This window comes from Pyrgilauda ruficollis, unplaced genomic scaffold, assembly GCF_017590135.1.
Source record: "Pyrgilauda ruficollis isolate IOZ18807 unplaced genomic scaffold, ASM1759013v1 scaffold63, whole genome shotgun sequence".
Lineage (NCBI taxonomy): Eukaryota > Metazoa > Chordata > Aves > Passeriformes > Passeridae > Pyrgilauda > Pyrgilauda ruficollis.
Genome location: NW_024528044.1, coordinates 2,399,925 through 2,415,444, shown reverse-complemented (window position 1 = coordinate 2,415,444; position 15,520 = coordinate 2,399,925). Strand labels below are relative to the sequence as shown.

Below are 15,520 nucleotides of genomic sequence, written 5' to 3'. Positions count from 1 at the left end.
GCAATGTACTTGTTATTTCTAAGGCTCTAAGATAAGGTTATGTAAGAAGCTTATAAATTATTTGGTTGGCTATTTCAAGGAGTTTCGTCTTTATTTTAGTTATTTTTAGTTAAAAAGAAGTTATAGCTAAGTGGGGCAGAAGCTGGAGGGGGACTAGAAGGGGCTGGAGGAGACATGGAGGGAGCAGCACATGAAGAAATTTGTACTCCTGTAATTTGTGTATTGTGTCTGACAACCTGCTGATATTGAGGGGGCTTTGTTTAATTTTTTTTTCTGGACATCTTTATCTCCAATCCTCTCATTCCTTTTCTCATTTGAATCCTTGAAAGAGAATGAAAAGTGCAGTGAAAATATTAGGTCAGTTTTCACAGTGTGCTGTCATCGTGCTAAGCTTACATGTACATGTCTCAGCATGGATTTTAAATAAACTTTCTATCAAGAAGTAAAGCATTGGAATAGGAATTGGGGATGGATAATTTTCCTAAACAATTGCAAGCATATTTTATTTTTCTCACTCTTTTAGAGAACTATCTTAATGCTAAGGTGACTTGATATTTTTTCTGAGAGGACCTGTAGCTGTGTCTTTACCTGGCTAAGTGTAGTAGAGGGGGATCTGCCCTGTCTGAGGTTTGGAATAGAGGTTGTGTTTGCTGGTAAGCTGGAATATGTAAGAACCAGGGCTTTCAGGAAGCTGTGGGTGGTAGGAGTAGACCTTACAGACCTTTTTGCAGAGGGAGCATATATGGTCAATACTGAGGGTGGTTAAATATAAGTATGCATATTAAGTAATGACTTAAAGGTAGTTAAAACAGAAAAACTTCAGAAATACTGTGTTTTGCTGGAGCACTGAGCTAACATGTCCTAGTCTCTGTTGTGAAGTTATGCTCAAACAGTATTTGGATTTGATTGTGCTACTCAGTTTGTGCAAATTATTTTTACTAAAATTGAGAGAGTTGAATCTCTACTTCTAAAATGTAGCAAGATTTTTGAACTATTTCTCTAAAGATGTACATCTATTCTTAGCATCCACCAAGCATAACTTCCGCAGAATCTCTTTGGAAGATGCGATGGAGCTATTGGGAACTGGATTTCTGCGTGGAAGTTGTGGATTTCTACGAGCCAGTGGTGATATGTTGAAAGGGACCAGTTCAGTCAGCAGAGATGTTAGAGTTGGAGTCACCCAGGTTTGGATTACATCAGTTATGATTTTCTGAGATTGCCAAACATTTGTATAATTGCTTTGCTCTGTATATACATCTTCTTTCATCCTTTTTTTGTATTGGTAATGAGATGTATGTATTTCAAAATAAGGATTTAAGTCTTGAGTCACACTAGAAAGAAAAGAAAAAAAGATTTCTGACGTTGCTTATTGTTTACCCAAGAGTGTGACATTTTAAAAATTAAATATGTACTACTTGTGAAAGCGTCACATATATGAATTTCAAATGAGTAATATAAATAAATTCGTCATTTTTTAAATTTAAAACTTATTTCCTTACATTTGGAAATTAAAGGGAGAAGTTAGAAGAAATGTTTGAACTTGAAATAGTTTCCTTCTGTATAGGGAACTCCAAGTCTACTTCTGAAAAGATGGTTCTGCTTTGAGGAAGTGCATGAAAAGTAAGGAAAACAGAATTTAGTGGAAAAAACCCAGCATCTGTTTTGCTGTGTTCCAGGATGCTCAAAGCATAGAACCTTGTAAACTGAACAGGACTGAAGCCAGGCCATGTAGTGCCTGCTGGTAAAAACAGTACAAAATTTTCGGATAATATTGGGTTGGCTTCATCCTGCAAATATTATCTTAAATGTAAACATGCTGAATAGTAGATAATCAAATGTGAAACCTGTGACTCAAGACTAAAGGTCATGATGAACATTTATGTACAAGTAGCTGTGATTATTTTGCTATGTTACAGTCCCACAGCTGTATGATAACCACCTTTGCAGTAAGGCAGTTTGTCAGTATGTTTCAACTTCTGTGAAAAAGATCTTTAAATTAGCTTGAATTACTGATACAAGCTGCCAGATTTGGCAGTGAAACAGATAGAAGATGCTACAAATTGTCTTCTGTGCTCAGGTAATGCTGAGTGGAAGCATTAACTTTTGGCAGAGAGAACAGAAAACTAGGGAACAATAATACCTTGACAGCTATTTGCCTAGAAAATGCATGCCAGAGATTTCCAGGATGTTCTATATACATGGTAGTTTTATTAGTTTTCCAGGAATATATCAGATATCTCAGTTGAATGTTTTGACTATTTGTTCTGGTTTTTGAAAGTTGTCTCCTTTTTCATGTGTATCTATGTTAACACCTGTGCTAGAAGGTACACTCATACTGTGCCAGAACAGTTTAAATAGTGCAATGTTTCTACAAAATAAAGCTTGAAAAATTGAGAATTTATCAGTGCTTGTGAATAGAAAACACTTGCAGCTAAAAAATTTGTTAATTAGTGAGTTGCAGCTTATTATGAATTTAAAAATAAGGAAGATGACTACTTACATATGGAAGATTTTATATTTGTTCAAGCCAAGTTCAAGACAGAGTTTAAAATGAAGCCATGGCAGGATTGCTCTTCACAAGTCTTTATCCTATTAAATTCCTCAGGTTTCAAAGCTGTAAAACCAGGGTAATGTACTGGTGCATTATGATGCCAAAGTAGTATTTGTCAAGAGCAATAAGCTGCTAACAGGATCTAATAGTGTAATTATTTTGTCTACAATAGTTCCCTTTCCTTTACATGAGTAATTTTGTTGTGAATGTTAGACACAAGACAAAGTAGGTATGAGGCAAATACACAAATTGATTGATATAAGCAGTAGTTGAGAGTAGATTGATACAAGCAGTAGTAGAAAGTTCCTTTCTTATGAGGAATTTGGTGTGCTCATTTGCATATTCTCATTTTTTGTATTCTGTTTTCTTGATCTTTTCATTAAAAACATCCAACATATGCACATAGAAGGCAATTGTAGGGGAGCTTATTATGTGTCGAAATAAATGGTCTTGTGGTGATTAGGTTTGTAAAGTGATTCTGCATTCTTTCTCTTTGTGATGACAGTCTTTTTATGGTACCTCCATTGCACGGCAAACTATTAAAATTCATTGGGTTGAAGAACAGTGCTTGGGGGCTGCAAATATTCCCTGATTCAGACCCTTTAATAACCAAATTTTCTCTGGGTTATGGGTTATAGTTTTGTAACATAGTAGTTCTTAAAATGCATTCATACATTAAATTTGGGGTTCATGTGCAGAATGTTAAATAGCTGAAAGCTGTTGTTCAGTGAGACCAAACACAATGTTTTACATAACAAGTGCCTGTGCAGGGTAAACTGCCATTTCTCACACTCTGGAATGAGATGACATGGGCAAGCAGCTTGAATAACTTACAGTCAAAGCAGGCTGAATATTACTGGTGCAGAATCACAGAATATGCCAAGTTGGAAGGGACCCATAACAGTTTTGATAGTAATTTAAATTATTTTTAAAAATTAAAATAATACATATTATAAAAAATTGCAGAGTGAGAATGTGTGTGATTTATGGATGCATACATTTATAAATCATTACAGTTTAGTGTTCTAGTTGTGGCAATGTGAAGATTTAAAAAATAAGTATGTAGGACAGTTAGCAGTGAGTTTCCACATATTTTGCTCTAAAATATGTTTCTTTTGAAATCTCTTTCAGGCATATGTGGTATTTGTCTCTACACTAGGAGCACAATGGCTTGAAAGGAACTTCTCTGCCTTCCTATCCCATGCTCTAGACCTGGTGTCTCAGTCTCACCCTAAGGCTGTTCAGAGTCCGATGGATGCTATCGGCTGTCGCCGCTGTGTTTCATTCATCCTTCGAGCTACAGTAGGAGGCCTGCTTGGGGAAAAGGCTCAGATTGCAGCTGCCAAGGAGATTTGTCAGGCCATCTGGAAACTGAAGAAAGTTGTAGGTATGGGTCTAACAAGATTATCCATTCGGGCCTCTGTTTTTCCTTTTTTAAGTGATTGTCCAACTACCTAATCCAGAATCCACAGAAACAGAATATATAGTGCTGATTTATTACCATGATAATGTAGAGGGCTTTTGATGGACTGCTTTGTTTTTAGCTTGGGCTGGTTATTTACTTGTGTGTGTCTGTGTGTACCCACATAAGTATATACAGGTTTTTTTAACACTCCATTCCTGGCAAATGTAATTTTAACCATTAACAAATGAAATAATTGCAATAGTATACAGACAGTATTGTAAAGTGTGTTAGGTTGGCAGATAATGCATATCTGGTCAGATCCTGCCTTCCTGTTCAGAGCAGTTAACACTACTGAAGGCTCAAAAAAGAAGCATTTGATCCTAAATGACAAATGAGCATTTCTCCTGAAGAAAACAGATCTCTTGCATGATAAGGTCTTGTACACTGCTTCCAGAAAAAGCCTCCGATCTTCCACCGTTGTCCTTCTGGAGGAGAAGATAGAAAATCCTGAACATAACCTGTTGTCCTCTGGCGTACATGTTGTATCTGATTTAAATATCTAAATGTTTTGTGTCTAAACAGACATAATGATTTGTGTCTCAAAACATAAACTCTCAAAAAACATCATGATTTTCCCTCCCTCTTCATTCCATGTCTCTGCCTTCTCGCTTGCTCTTGCAAGATTTCATTCTTTTCTTCCCTTTCTTTTTTCCTACAATGCAGTACAATCGGGCAAGTAATATCAAAGTATGTCGTCTTCAAGTTACATTTGGTAGGGCAGACAATAGCACTCTTCTTGCTAGCTACTGTTCCCCATCATGTAAAGATAAGCAATTTGGTATTTTCCATTTATCCACACTCTTGCCCTTACAGATGTTACTACACCATCCTTTCAGTAAAGGAAATGTACTTGTCTCAGTGAAGGTAGCCCTTTATGAAAACAATAATAAAAATGGTAATGGTAAAAGCTCACTTATAAATTACTACTCCTGGCAAAAATATTTCTCCCATCTGTTTTTTAGATTTTGGTAATGATTTCGTGGTGATTTTCTTGTATTTGTTATCAGATGCTGCAATAAGTGATGGTAACTTGGAAACAAAAATTAATACAACAGATCTAACAGCGAGTCAGCATGTGCTTGTGTGTGCTGTTCAGGAACTTGGAAGTCTCATTCATGGCTTAGGAACTACAGCAGCACCATTACTGCAAGACTCCAGTACAGGTACAAGCCCTGAATTATTTTGTGAACCAGAGTATAAATTAAATTTATATTTGTTTGTTCACTGTGATCTTCTTTGATTTCTTATGGCTGTTCTTCTCGTGTTCAGTCTCCTAACCAGGATCCTCCATAGTTCTTGTATTATTTTCTGTTTTAATCCAATAAACTTAAACAAAAAAAAAAAGAAAAGAAAAAAAAAAAGTGAGGGGGAGGAGCAAAAGTCAACTGCCTTACAGGCTGTAGGAAAATTTCAGACATTGCCCCAAGAGTTCTATATCTTTCCTAACCTGTACAAGAAAGGCATTAAAAAAAAAAAAAGAAAGCTTAATTAAATTTTACTCCATTAAGGATTGTATTTAAATTGCAACACTTCATAATGTTTTTAATAAAACAGATTGATCTGGGTACCTTTATTGTTCTTACTTAGCTGCATCCATGGCATGGATTTCTACTTCCTTACAGAAGCTTACAGATATTTTCTATGTATGTTGGGGGATAACTGTGCAATATGTTAGATTTTCTCCATAATGTTACATTTCATCCAGGATAAATTTTTCTAAAAAGAGCTTAATTATTTAAATTTGTTACAATTATTTTAAAATAAGAAAATAGTACTTTTTCAAGAGAAGTATAGAAATAGGATCATGTTGTTTGCCAGTCCTGTGCTTGTTTGACAATCTGCTTGCTCTTTCTTAAGTGTGTTTGTGCATATTGTTTTTCAGGTGTTCTGGAGGCAGTAATTTCTGTCATTCTTCATCCCAGCATTTCAGTTAGACTGACAGCAGCGTGGTGTTTGCGCTGTATTGCAGTAGCACTGCCCTCCTATGTGTCCCTGCTGTTGGATCGTTGCATTGAACGACTCAGTGCTTTGAAATCCTGCCCAGAAGCAGTAACTGGCTATAGTTTTGCTGTTGCTGCTTTGCTGGGTGCAGTAAAACATTGTCCTTTAGGAATTCCACATGGAAAAGGGAAGGTATGGTATGAATACTTTTCATATAGGCTGTTGTTATATTTTTTTGCAGTGGTATTTGCATGTTTTCTTTGTGACTGATCACAATACCCAGTGATACTGATGGGATACTTTGGTTCATGAAGAAGAGGACTTTGAAGCATACCATGACTCAAATAAGCATGTGTTTTTCTCACATATATCAGGAGCAGAAATTCCTGTTTCTTGGGAATGACTCTCAGGTGTACAGGGTAGTCAGTGCTTACGGCAATAACTGCAGTTATGGATTATCTTGAAAATATTTGGTCAAGTCCAACCAATAGACACTTTTGTTTTGTTTTACAGAATATAACAGAAATCAGCTTCTTGCATTAACTCAGTCTAAGATGCCAATCTCCTCACTAGTGCAGATAGAAGATGCTGTGCTCTGAAGTTTTAAGGATATGCAGCTGTAGAAATAAAGACTGGGGGAAGGAGCTGTTTCCATCTTAATGGGAATTTTATCCACTGAGTTACTCATGTTTGGAAAACTATGGTGGATCAGAAATGTCAGCAGTATGTGCTAATTTTTTTGCATAATGTAGAAACTTACATTCTTTCTTCTGGAAACAGCTATTTCAGTGTCCGTGGGCATTAACAACATTCTGGACATTCAGAGTCCTGACTGATGAACTTTTCCTTGTGATTGCATGAAAGATCATGCAGAGAGAACAAAATGAATGGAGTTTGCCTACTTTTATAGATAAGAAGTGGCATTCAAATACTATGTACCTAAGCAGAGCTGAAGGTTCTGTTTAACAGAGAAACATAATTCTTAACAAAGATTTCTTTTAGAGGAATATAATAGGATGAAATAGGGCTAGGGAGGAGGTATGGGAGGGCACAAAAAAAAATGTGGGAGGAACACTGTATTCAGTACTAAGCTGGCCGGGGGAAGAACAGAACAGTTGACAAAAGCGCTTTTCTGCTCTTTCCTAGGAACACTGCCAGATTCCAGACTAGTTTCTGTTCTGAGGAGCAGAAAGAGACCAGTGTTGAGTAGAGCAGTTTTGACAAGGAAATATCAAACATAGACAATAGTGATTTGTAGAGAAGCTGTTCTATATTAATGGATTGTCCTTTGAGAGGGTAGTTAGAGTTGCAGGTGGAACCTAAAGAAAACAAAGTAATTAGTGAGTTTATATATATCTAACATTCTGTTCTATTGCTTATAATTCAGTTTTTAAAAATTCTTCAAATATCAGGCATTCCTCCTAGAACACAAAGAAAAATTGTCAGAAATAATTAAATTACATCCATTCTAGCATGTATGCTTTATAGGTAGCGTAAGTATGCTAAGTTTTTAGTGATTTTTAGTAGTAAAATTAAAAAAAGATACTGTTTTAATTTAGAATCGAATGTATTAACTCTAGCAGGAATCTATACAAATACATTTCTTCTTTAACAACCACTTGGTAGCATTGTGGAACTGGGAAAACTAATGCTTTCAGATTGGAAAAAAGATGTCAGGTGAAGCTTTGGAAGTGTAAAAATCTCAAACATTAATGAAGCAAACTTTCATGTGCAACCTTTCATAACATTTTAAGTGTGAAAAGAATTTATATACGGATGTTTTTTAAATTGAAGCTTTTCAATTATACTTTTGATAATGACACTTCTTACTTGGAATACTGACTTATGAGCAGTTTATTTTGGAGACTGGATGTAATGCAAGATGTAAGATATTTTTTAGCATATGTGAAACATAATTGAAGCAAACTACATGCAGAATACTTAGAGCATTTGTAGCCGTTCTGTGGTAATTGTACATGGACACAAGAGTGTTCCTCAAAGTAAGTTGTAGGTACCTTTTTGTAACAAGTGGAGTCACCTTGCATTTAGCACATAGTGGGCATGTGCAATTATTCTGGAGCAGCTAAAATAGGATTAATTCTAACTACACTATTTTAATTTATTTGTCAGTCATACCATTTGTTGAATTGAAAAAGAGTCAGAGAGAATGGTAGACTTTATTCTGCAACAAGGATAAAAAAGATAATTACCACTCTCAACCCTTTTTCTGAGCTGTAATTCATAGATGTCATGCATACATTGTGACATAAACAGAATATCAGAACACCTGTATCCTTCCAATGCAGGTTCCTGTGGAAATTATACTGCTGATAAAGGAGAGGGTACAAAGCAGCAAAGGAATTTGTGTAGTACTCCAGAGAACTGCTGAAGCCGTCCCAGACTAGTACTGAAGTCAGGAACTGCAACTTCATGAGCTTGAGTTTATTGCCATAGTGTAAGAGGAAGATGCCACTCTTCCTCTGGGAGCAAGAGAATAGGATTAAGTATTACACCAAATAGTATTGAAAAAGAATTGGTAGTTACCAAAATGTGATTCTCTGTTTTTCTCTTTTACTTTGAAGGTAATCATGACAGTAGCAGAGGATTTGTTGTGTTCTGCTTCTCAGAACAGTCGCATTTCACTGCAGCGAATGCAGGCTGGATGGCTCTTGATAGGTGCTCTCATGACATTAGGTAGTAGCTTTCTACAATTCTTCTTAATCTACATTAAGGTGTTCAGTGCTCTGTCTCTGATTTTTTTTGTTTGAGGTTTTGTCTAATTTACTGGTGCAAAACAATTGTAAAAACCCCAAACGGTGAAATATTTAGAAAACCTTTCTGAGATAAAAATGTTATCTCTTTCAAATTTACTATTGGGTGTTCATTGGGAGCAGTGTCGGAAAAATAGTGATTGGAGTGGGACTGCTATTAATTAAATGTAGATAATAAATTTCTAAGTGAATCTAACCAAATGTCCTAGTGTTCATGAAGAACTTTAAAATAAAAAAAATGAGCTAATACTTTGTATTTCCCTCTTGTTAAGCATTTGAAATCTTACAGAACTTTTAAAGGTGTATTACTGGTCAGATTATTGACTGTGATCAATAAAGTACTAATGAAGAATGTATTTTATTGGCTTTGGTCATATATTTAATGTTTTCAGGTATTACTTCTGCCCAGCAACACCCTTTCTTTAAAAATTTTTTTTATTTGTTAACATTGTTATACTTAATTAACCTAAAACAAGTGTTTGCTTTTCTGAACTTTACTGTTGATCTTTTATGCTGGTGATCCACAGGGTCTGTACTTTGTAACAAACAGACATTGTGGTTGGTTTGGTAATGTACTAGTAAATGTGTCAATGGGTATGTAGTTATATATGAAAAATAAGTACCAAAACAGTAAATATTTGAGAAATTATATGTGATAAGGCTGGGAAAGTAGCATATGGTTTAGTTCACTCCTGTAAAGATTTTGTGAACACAACAAAAAAAGAGAAGGAAAGAAAATTTAATTTTATTAATCCTTGCATTGGTCTGACAGCTGCCAATATTTACAGGTCCTGCAGTTGTCCAACATCATCTGCCACGAATCCTGTTACTGTGGAAGTGCATCTTTCCATCATCTCCTAAAGACCTGGAAACAGAGAAGACACGAGGAGATGCATTTACCTGGCAAGTAACACTGGAAGGTCGTGCTGGTGCCCTCTGTGGTAAGCAGGATTTGCTGTCTTTCTCTGCATATTTATAATTTGGCTCTTAGTTAATTTTCTTTCTGAAGGAACAAGAACACTTCATACTGATTTTTTATGGTAAAGGCTATATTTGCTTCCTATATAGCATACATGCTTGTATATCAATGTTTATGTATAAATATATGTTTCATTTTGTAGGGAAAAAACCCTAACAAAAGAAACAAAACCAAACAAAAAACCAACCAAACAAAAAAACCCGAGAGAGTTTTTCCTCTCCTTCTTCTAATGAGTTTATTTTCAAGCAATAAATGATAATCAGAAGGGTTGCTTCTCTTGTTTAGCAAACAAATCACAACAATGACTGAAGATCCAAAGCAGGGTATGTTCTGTTGTTTATACAGTCTATTATATTTGGAAAATAGTGGTTCTGTTTTCTGCAAGCAACTTACAAAATAGAATTGATGAGTCATTCAAACGTGTTTGTGAAAGTCAAAGGACTTGGGTAAAAATTACAATTAGATAGTTGCGATTCTCAGCCAGGAAAGAGCACTTTGAATGTGGGATTTCAAGAAAATACCCCAGTGATCTTCAAATACTGAACGTGTTTCTAGAGTACTAAAGGGTGCTTTGCTTTCCAGAAATGTGAACCCTGGTATAGTCAGCACCCCTCTGTCTCAGTACTAAGATATATCACAAAGTGTGGAATTCAATAGTTATTTCGTTTTAGAAGTACGTAAACAATTAACCTTTAAATATCTTTTCTTTAGAAAATAGGTATTTAATATGGTCTATTCTCTAGGTGCTTTAGGAAATGAAACTCAAGTTTAGATTTCTTGAAATTATATACATATTAATTGGTTCCTGGAGTATAGTAATTGAACAAAATTTTAATGGAAAACTAGTAAAGTAAGCAGTAGCAGTAAGCATTTGATCATCCTCCTTTTTTTTTTTTAATAATTATTATGGAATTACTTGAAGTTCAGTTACTTACCATCACTTAGTTCTTAACAAAATGCAATAAATAATTGCATTTATGTATGCAATTAAAAGTCAGGATATGAATGTCCGAGCTGAGACACTGAAATAGTGCATCTGACTTTTTTCATTTCTACTTTTATTCATTATTAGTCATGTAGGAATGTAATTACTTTGCTAATGTGATTTTTTTTTTCTTCAACATATCTCACACTAAGTAAATTGAAATCCAATTCCTTTTCTAGCTGTTAAAAGCTTTGTTTCCCACTGTGCTGGTCTTCTTACGGATGAAGTTGTTCAGAGACTTCTTCCTCCTCTCCCAAGTGCTGTTGATTTATTGACACAGTAAGTGTGTGTATAAAACTGTTATTTGAATTGCTGGAGTAATCTGTATTTGATTAGTGCACTTTCTAAAGAAAAAACTTTCCAAGGGACAAAAATCAGTGTTTATGTTTGCAAATTCCAGTGTTGTGAAAAATCTAAGGAACACTTTCTTACCAGGGTTTTTAAGGTCATTTTTGTGTATTCATTTGCATTTATATACCATTATTTTTTATTAAATAAGACACTAAATTCAAAAATATGCTTTGAAAAACATCTTTTGGACGTGGATATTTTTTGTATTTAATTTCAGATCTAAGCTGGAAAAGGTTTTATTGAACTTTTGCCTTTTGAATATAGAATAATTTAATGTATTTGGGTCCTAAGCTCTAACTTAGAGAAACACATCCACAAAAGTTTGTTGTCATAAATATAGGTACAATCAAAGGAAATAGGAATCTTGTTTGTTTCTCTAGTTTTAAATGAAAATAATGCTTGGAAATGGACAACAGACATTCTGTCAGAACATGTGAAATAAATTGGTGTTCTTTTATTGTTCTTTGTGCAAATCAAAATGTACTTCTAATATGTATAGTTTTTAAAAGCAATCAGTAGTGTGGTACAAATGAAAATGGGGTGTTACATAAAACTTCAAGTCCCTCCTATCTATAATGTGCTTTTTATATTTTAAGGCTTTCTTCATTATACAAATCATATGGAAATTCCTTAAAAACACCATCAACGGTTTACAGACAGAAACTGTATGAATTATTAGCAGTATTGCCCCCAAAGGCCTACGAAGGTATGTATTTCCATACAAGGAGAAATCCATTAAGAATACTATGGGCTCATTTTAAAGTTTTTGTCCAACACATATTCAGCCAGCAAAAATTAGTTCCACCTTTTCTAAAAAACAAACTATTCCCTCTATTTAAGTTTGATGAATTGTAGAAAAGTCACTGTGACTTTGAAAAGCTACTGTTCATGATCTTTTTTCCCTTCTAATTCCAGTACAGACCTCTGTTACAAATAGACCCTTTCGCTCTATTTTTGGTTGATACTTGAAGTTAGACAACGTTTCAGTTTCAAACTAGTTGAAAAATTTCTTTTCTTTTATGCTTGTTTTACTTTTCCATTAAATCCTAATTTCCAAAGGTGTAACTTTAGCTTAAACTAATTGGATACAGACCATTGAAAGAATTCAAATTAATCGATTTAACAAAGTATATATTAGAGATATATTACTCTGATCCTGTGCAGATTGTGGATAAAGGGTTTGTGTTTAAAGAAGCATTTCAACAAAATCTGGAGATCGGCTTACTTTTTATGGGGGAACATAACAAAAAGAATCTAGGTCTCTGATCTGTAGTTGGATGGGTCTAACTTTCAGCTAGAATATTTAATATCTTTGTTGTCTTTAAATCATGTGTTGTACAGTAGTTTATGGACTGCAGTAAGGAGCCATAGTGTTTTTGTCAGCTGTGAAGAGATGCAGAGGATATTCTTCAGGATAGAGACGATATGGAGCAGCCATGCTCTGAATTGGCCGTGTCCTCTGTATTTTGGATTTTGGAGGGAGTCCTTACTCAATCTGCTCCATCTAGTGGTAACTGCTAAGGGAATTGGGACAAATCCCTTACCTGTACCTTAAAGCTGTTCTCATGTTAGAAGTATGTATATAATGAAGCATAGCGTATAATACTCATTTGTGAAAGAAAATTACACCTCCACCCCTGAGAGCAAGTTATTGCTTTTGTTCTTGTATTACAGGAGTGACATGTTACAGAATACAAATATTTGGGTATGGCTGGGTTTCTTGGTGTGTTTGGGATTTTTGTATATGTTCTAACTTCATTGAAAATACACAGTGTTTTACAGTATGACTTGCAAAATGTACCTCTTGTGAGAGAGCAGCTTAGCTGAGAATGCTGCATTCTGGTACAAAAAATAAAGAAAATGCTGAAAAGTTTATTATAAATAAGTGGGCACCTGTTGAAATCTTTGAAAATAGCCTTAGAATCAAAACAGTAATTTCACAGGTGTAGTCTCAGAAATGTACACTCATGTGTAATACAGAAGTATGAGAGTAGGGAAGGAAAGGAAATGCATACATTGCCAGAACTTATTTTTATATATCTTAACATACAGGTATGCCTCATTTAAAAGTGCAATGAAAAGTTTCTAAGGTAAAACTTGAAACAAATACCATTATTTCAATTTTATTTCCAGTATGATAGCTTCATGCAGAAACTGTATGTGTTCGCAAATACTGGCAACTTTTAAAATAAATTGTGTGGAGAAACAATGTCACTATGGAACTCATGATGTTTTTTTCAATGTCTACATTTAGTCATTATAAATAGGAGCAATATTAGGAGTACTCTTGTGTTGCACAGCAGGGCTCATTTTACATGGCTGAGTGACACACTGATTGAGAAGCTTTTGCCAGTTCATGATTTTATTTCTTTTGTATTTGTTTTCTTCAGTCCAGGTAGTTAGCCAGATGATAGAAGTCTGTAGGTTGTTCTCAATTGTTGAGAAAATTGATGATGGAAACATGTATCAGGAGTTGTAACTTTTAGTATTTGTAAATAATGTGCAAAACTTGTTTTCTTTAGCACAAGAGGAACAAAACAAAATAGCCAGGAAAATAAACAGTTGAAAACAGACTTTTCATATACCTGAGCTTCTTTGTCAATGCATGCATTTAGATTTCTGAGGTCTGAGATACTATGATTTAGGCTCTGCTTGGTCCTTTCCTGCTCACTTTCTGCCTCTTCAGTGTTTCTTTCACTGCTGTCATCATAGAAATCATATCTGCTCAAACAGCAGAATTTTACAAAGTTTTACCATGAGTATACATGCATCATAATTTATTTTTTGCATTATTTCAGCAGTGACAGATATGAGAAGAACATATTAGGTAAACTTGAACATCAGTGAAATACATTTAACATGTTTTAGTTGCTGTCTTCCTTTGTGTATGAATGGATAAGATTTGTAATTTATCTGATCCAAAGTATGAACTTGTTAAGCTGAGGAGAGCTGGTTCTAAGATGACAAATCATATTTGTGATCATTTTCATGTGTCATTGGTTTTGGATTATAATGTACTCATGTTTTCAAGGCTAAACATTTATTTCTTGTGAGTTAATATAAAAGGTTTTATATTGTCCAAATTGAAAATTTCACAAAAATAACTTCAGTGGCTTGAATTCTGTTAGATTTCTTGTTGTTTTCTGTTGTCTGAAATTAATATGTTTTGTCAGAAAACTCATTAGGGTTCTTTTCATTCTTCAGCTTTTTGTGCTTGTTATGTTCCACAGTTTAAACCATGAAATTGAATACAGGCGTTCCCTGCATTCACTTCTCTTTCTTAATAGGTTGAGATGAATTGCTAGAATGCTGAAACAGCATTCTGGGTTCAATTTTTGAACTGCTTTACAATATAATTTAAAGTGTTGAGGATTGCCAACTGTCCAGGACTAAAATAAAACTTTATTTGGTTAAAAAATGCTGGGTATCTCCATGAAATTTTATTTCAAAAGCTGGTATGATTCATAGGTAGGGGATTAAAAAAAATAAAAAATTATCATGATGATGAGTAATAATGAAAGAACAGTTTCTAGTTGTTAACTGCAATAGCTTTTGAAAGGCTCAGTTTCAATTCCTTTCACACATTATCTGTGCACCTTGCAATACATTTGATAGTGCAAATATTTTGCATTTAGATTTGAGTAATGTTTTTTGGAAAAATTACGTGCTTGCTTAATTAGCCAGGGAGGCAGGCCAAACAAACAGATGCCTGCAGGGGAAACAGCCTGATAGGGCCAGGGGTTCCACGGGTAGGGGAGAGAAAGTCAGCTTCTCAGAATAGCTTCTGTTTCCAGGGAGGGTTAAGTATCTGGTTGCAGCTATCAGCTCTAAGTATGCTAATAACTCTGCTTGTGCTCATGAGGTGCTGAAAACTGTGTTGTCCCACTTCTTGAAACTTCTTGAAACTGTCTTGAAAATTTATAAGCAGCTTCAGTGCAAACATGTAATTGTGTGATCACCTAACATCCAAATTGAATGCAAGGAATTTGGTATGTGGTGTTAAGTGCCCATCTCTCCCCCCTCCCCACTTCTTAGTGGCGATAGTTCCCAATTCATGGGGACTTGACTTTTCAATCTTAAAGCTCTGGAGACAAATTGTTATGTAATATTTATATAAAGACCAAGTACATTCTTTAAGATGAGTTCTGCAGTGTTTTTCAACACAATTGCAAACCAGTCCTTTCTCATCACATGTGATTCAGCACTGGAAATGTTCTCTCACTACAAAGACTATTTTAATCACCTAAATAGTCTGACTCTAAATGCCCAGTGTTGTTGTTTTTGTATTGTGTACATCCTCATCAGAAATATTATGTGCAACAATATGTGGAAGTTTTAACTACAGTGAAATTTATCATAACTTAAAATAACTCCTACAATAAACCTACAGTAAACTCCTGCTTTGGTTTTTGCAAGCAAACTCCTAAAATGGGGGACTGCGTTCTTCAGCTTTTGCTTATTCATCAAACCTATGGAT

General features: G+C 34.8%; 1 protein-coding gene across 5 annotated transcripts in view; it reads left to right on the top strand.

Moving 5' to 3' along the window:
* HEATR5A (HEAT repeat containing 5A) overlaps positions 1-15,520 on the top strand; it is a 64,928-nt gene that overhangs the window by 16,868 nt on the left and 32,540 nt on the right. For all 5 annotated transcript variants that reach the window (XM_041484108.1, XM_041484106.1, XM_041484105.1 and 2 more), the window contains 8 exons: positions 1,024-1,184; positions 3,683-3,938; positions 5,024-5,179; positions 5,899-6,149; positions 8,540-8,651; positions 9,517-9,669; positions 10,872-10,971; positions 11,640-11,749. In XM_041484108.1, the coding sequence (XP_041340042.1) occupies positions 1,024-1,184; positions 3,683-3,938; positions 5,024-5,179; positions 5,899-6,149; positions 8,540-8,651; positions 9,517-9,669; positions 10,872-10,971; positions 11,640-11,749 (1,299 nt within the window). The remainder of the gene's footprint in view (positions 1-1,023; positions 1,185-3,682; positions 3,939-5,023; positions 5,180-5,898; positions 6,150-8,539; positions 8,652-9,516; positions 9,670-10,871; positions 10,972-11,639; positions 11,750-15,520) is intronic.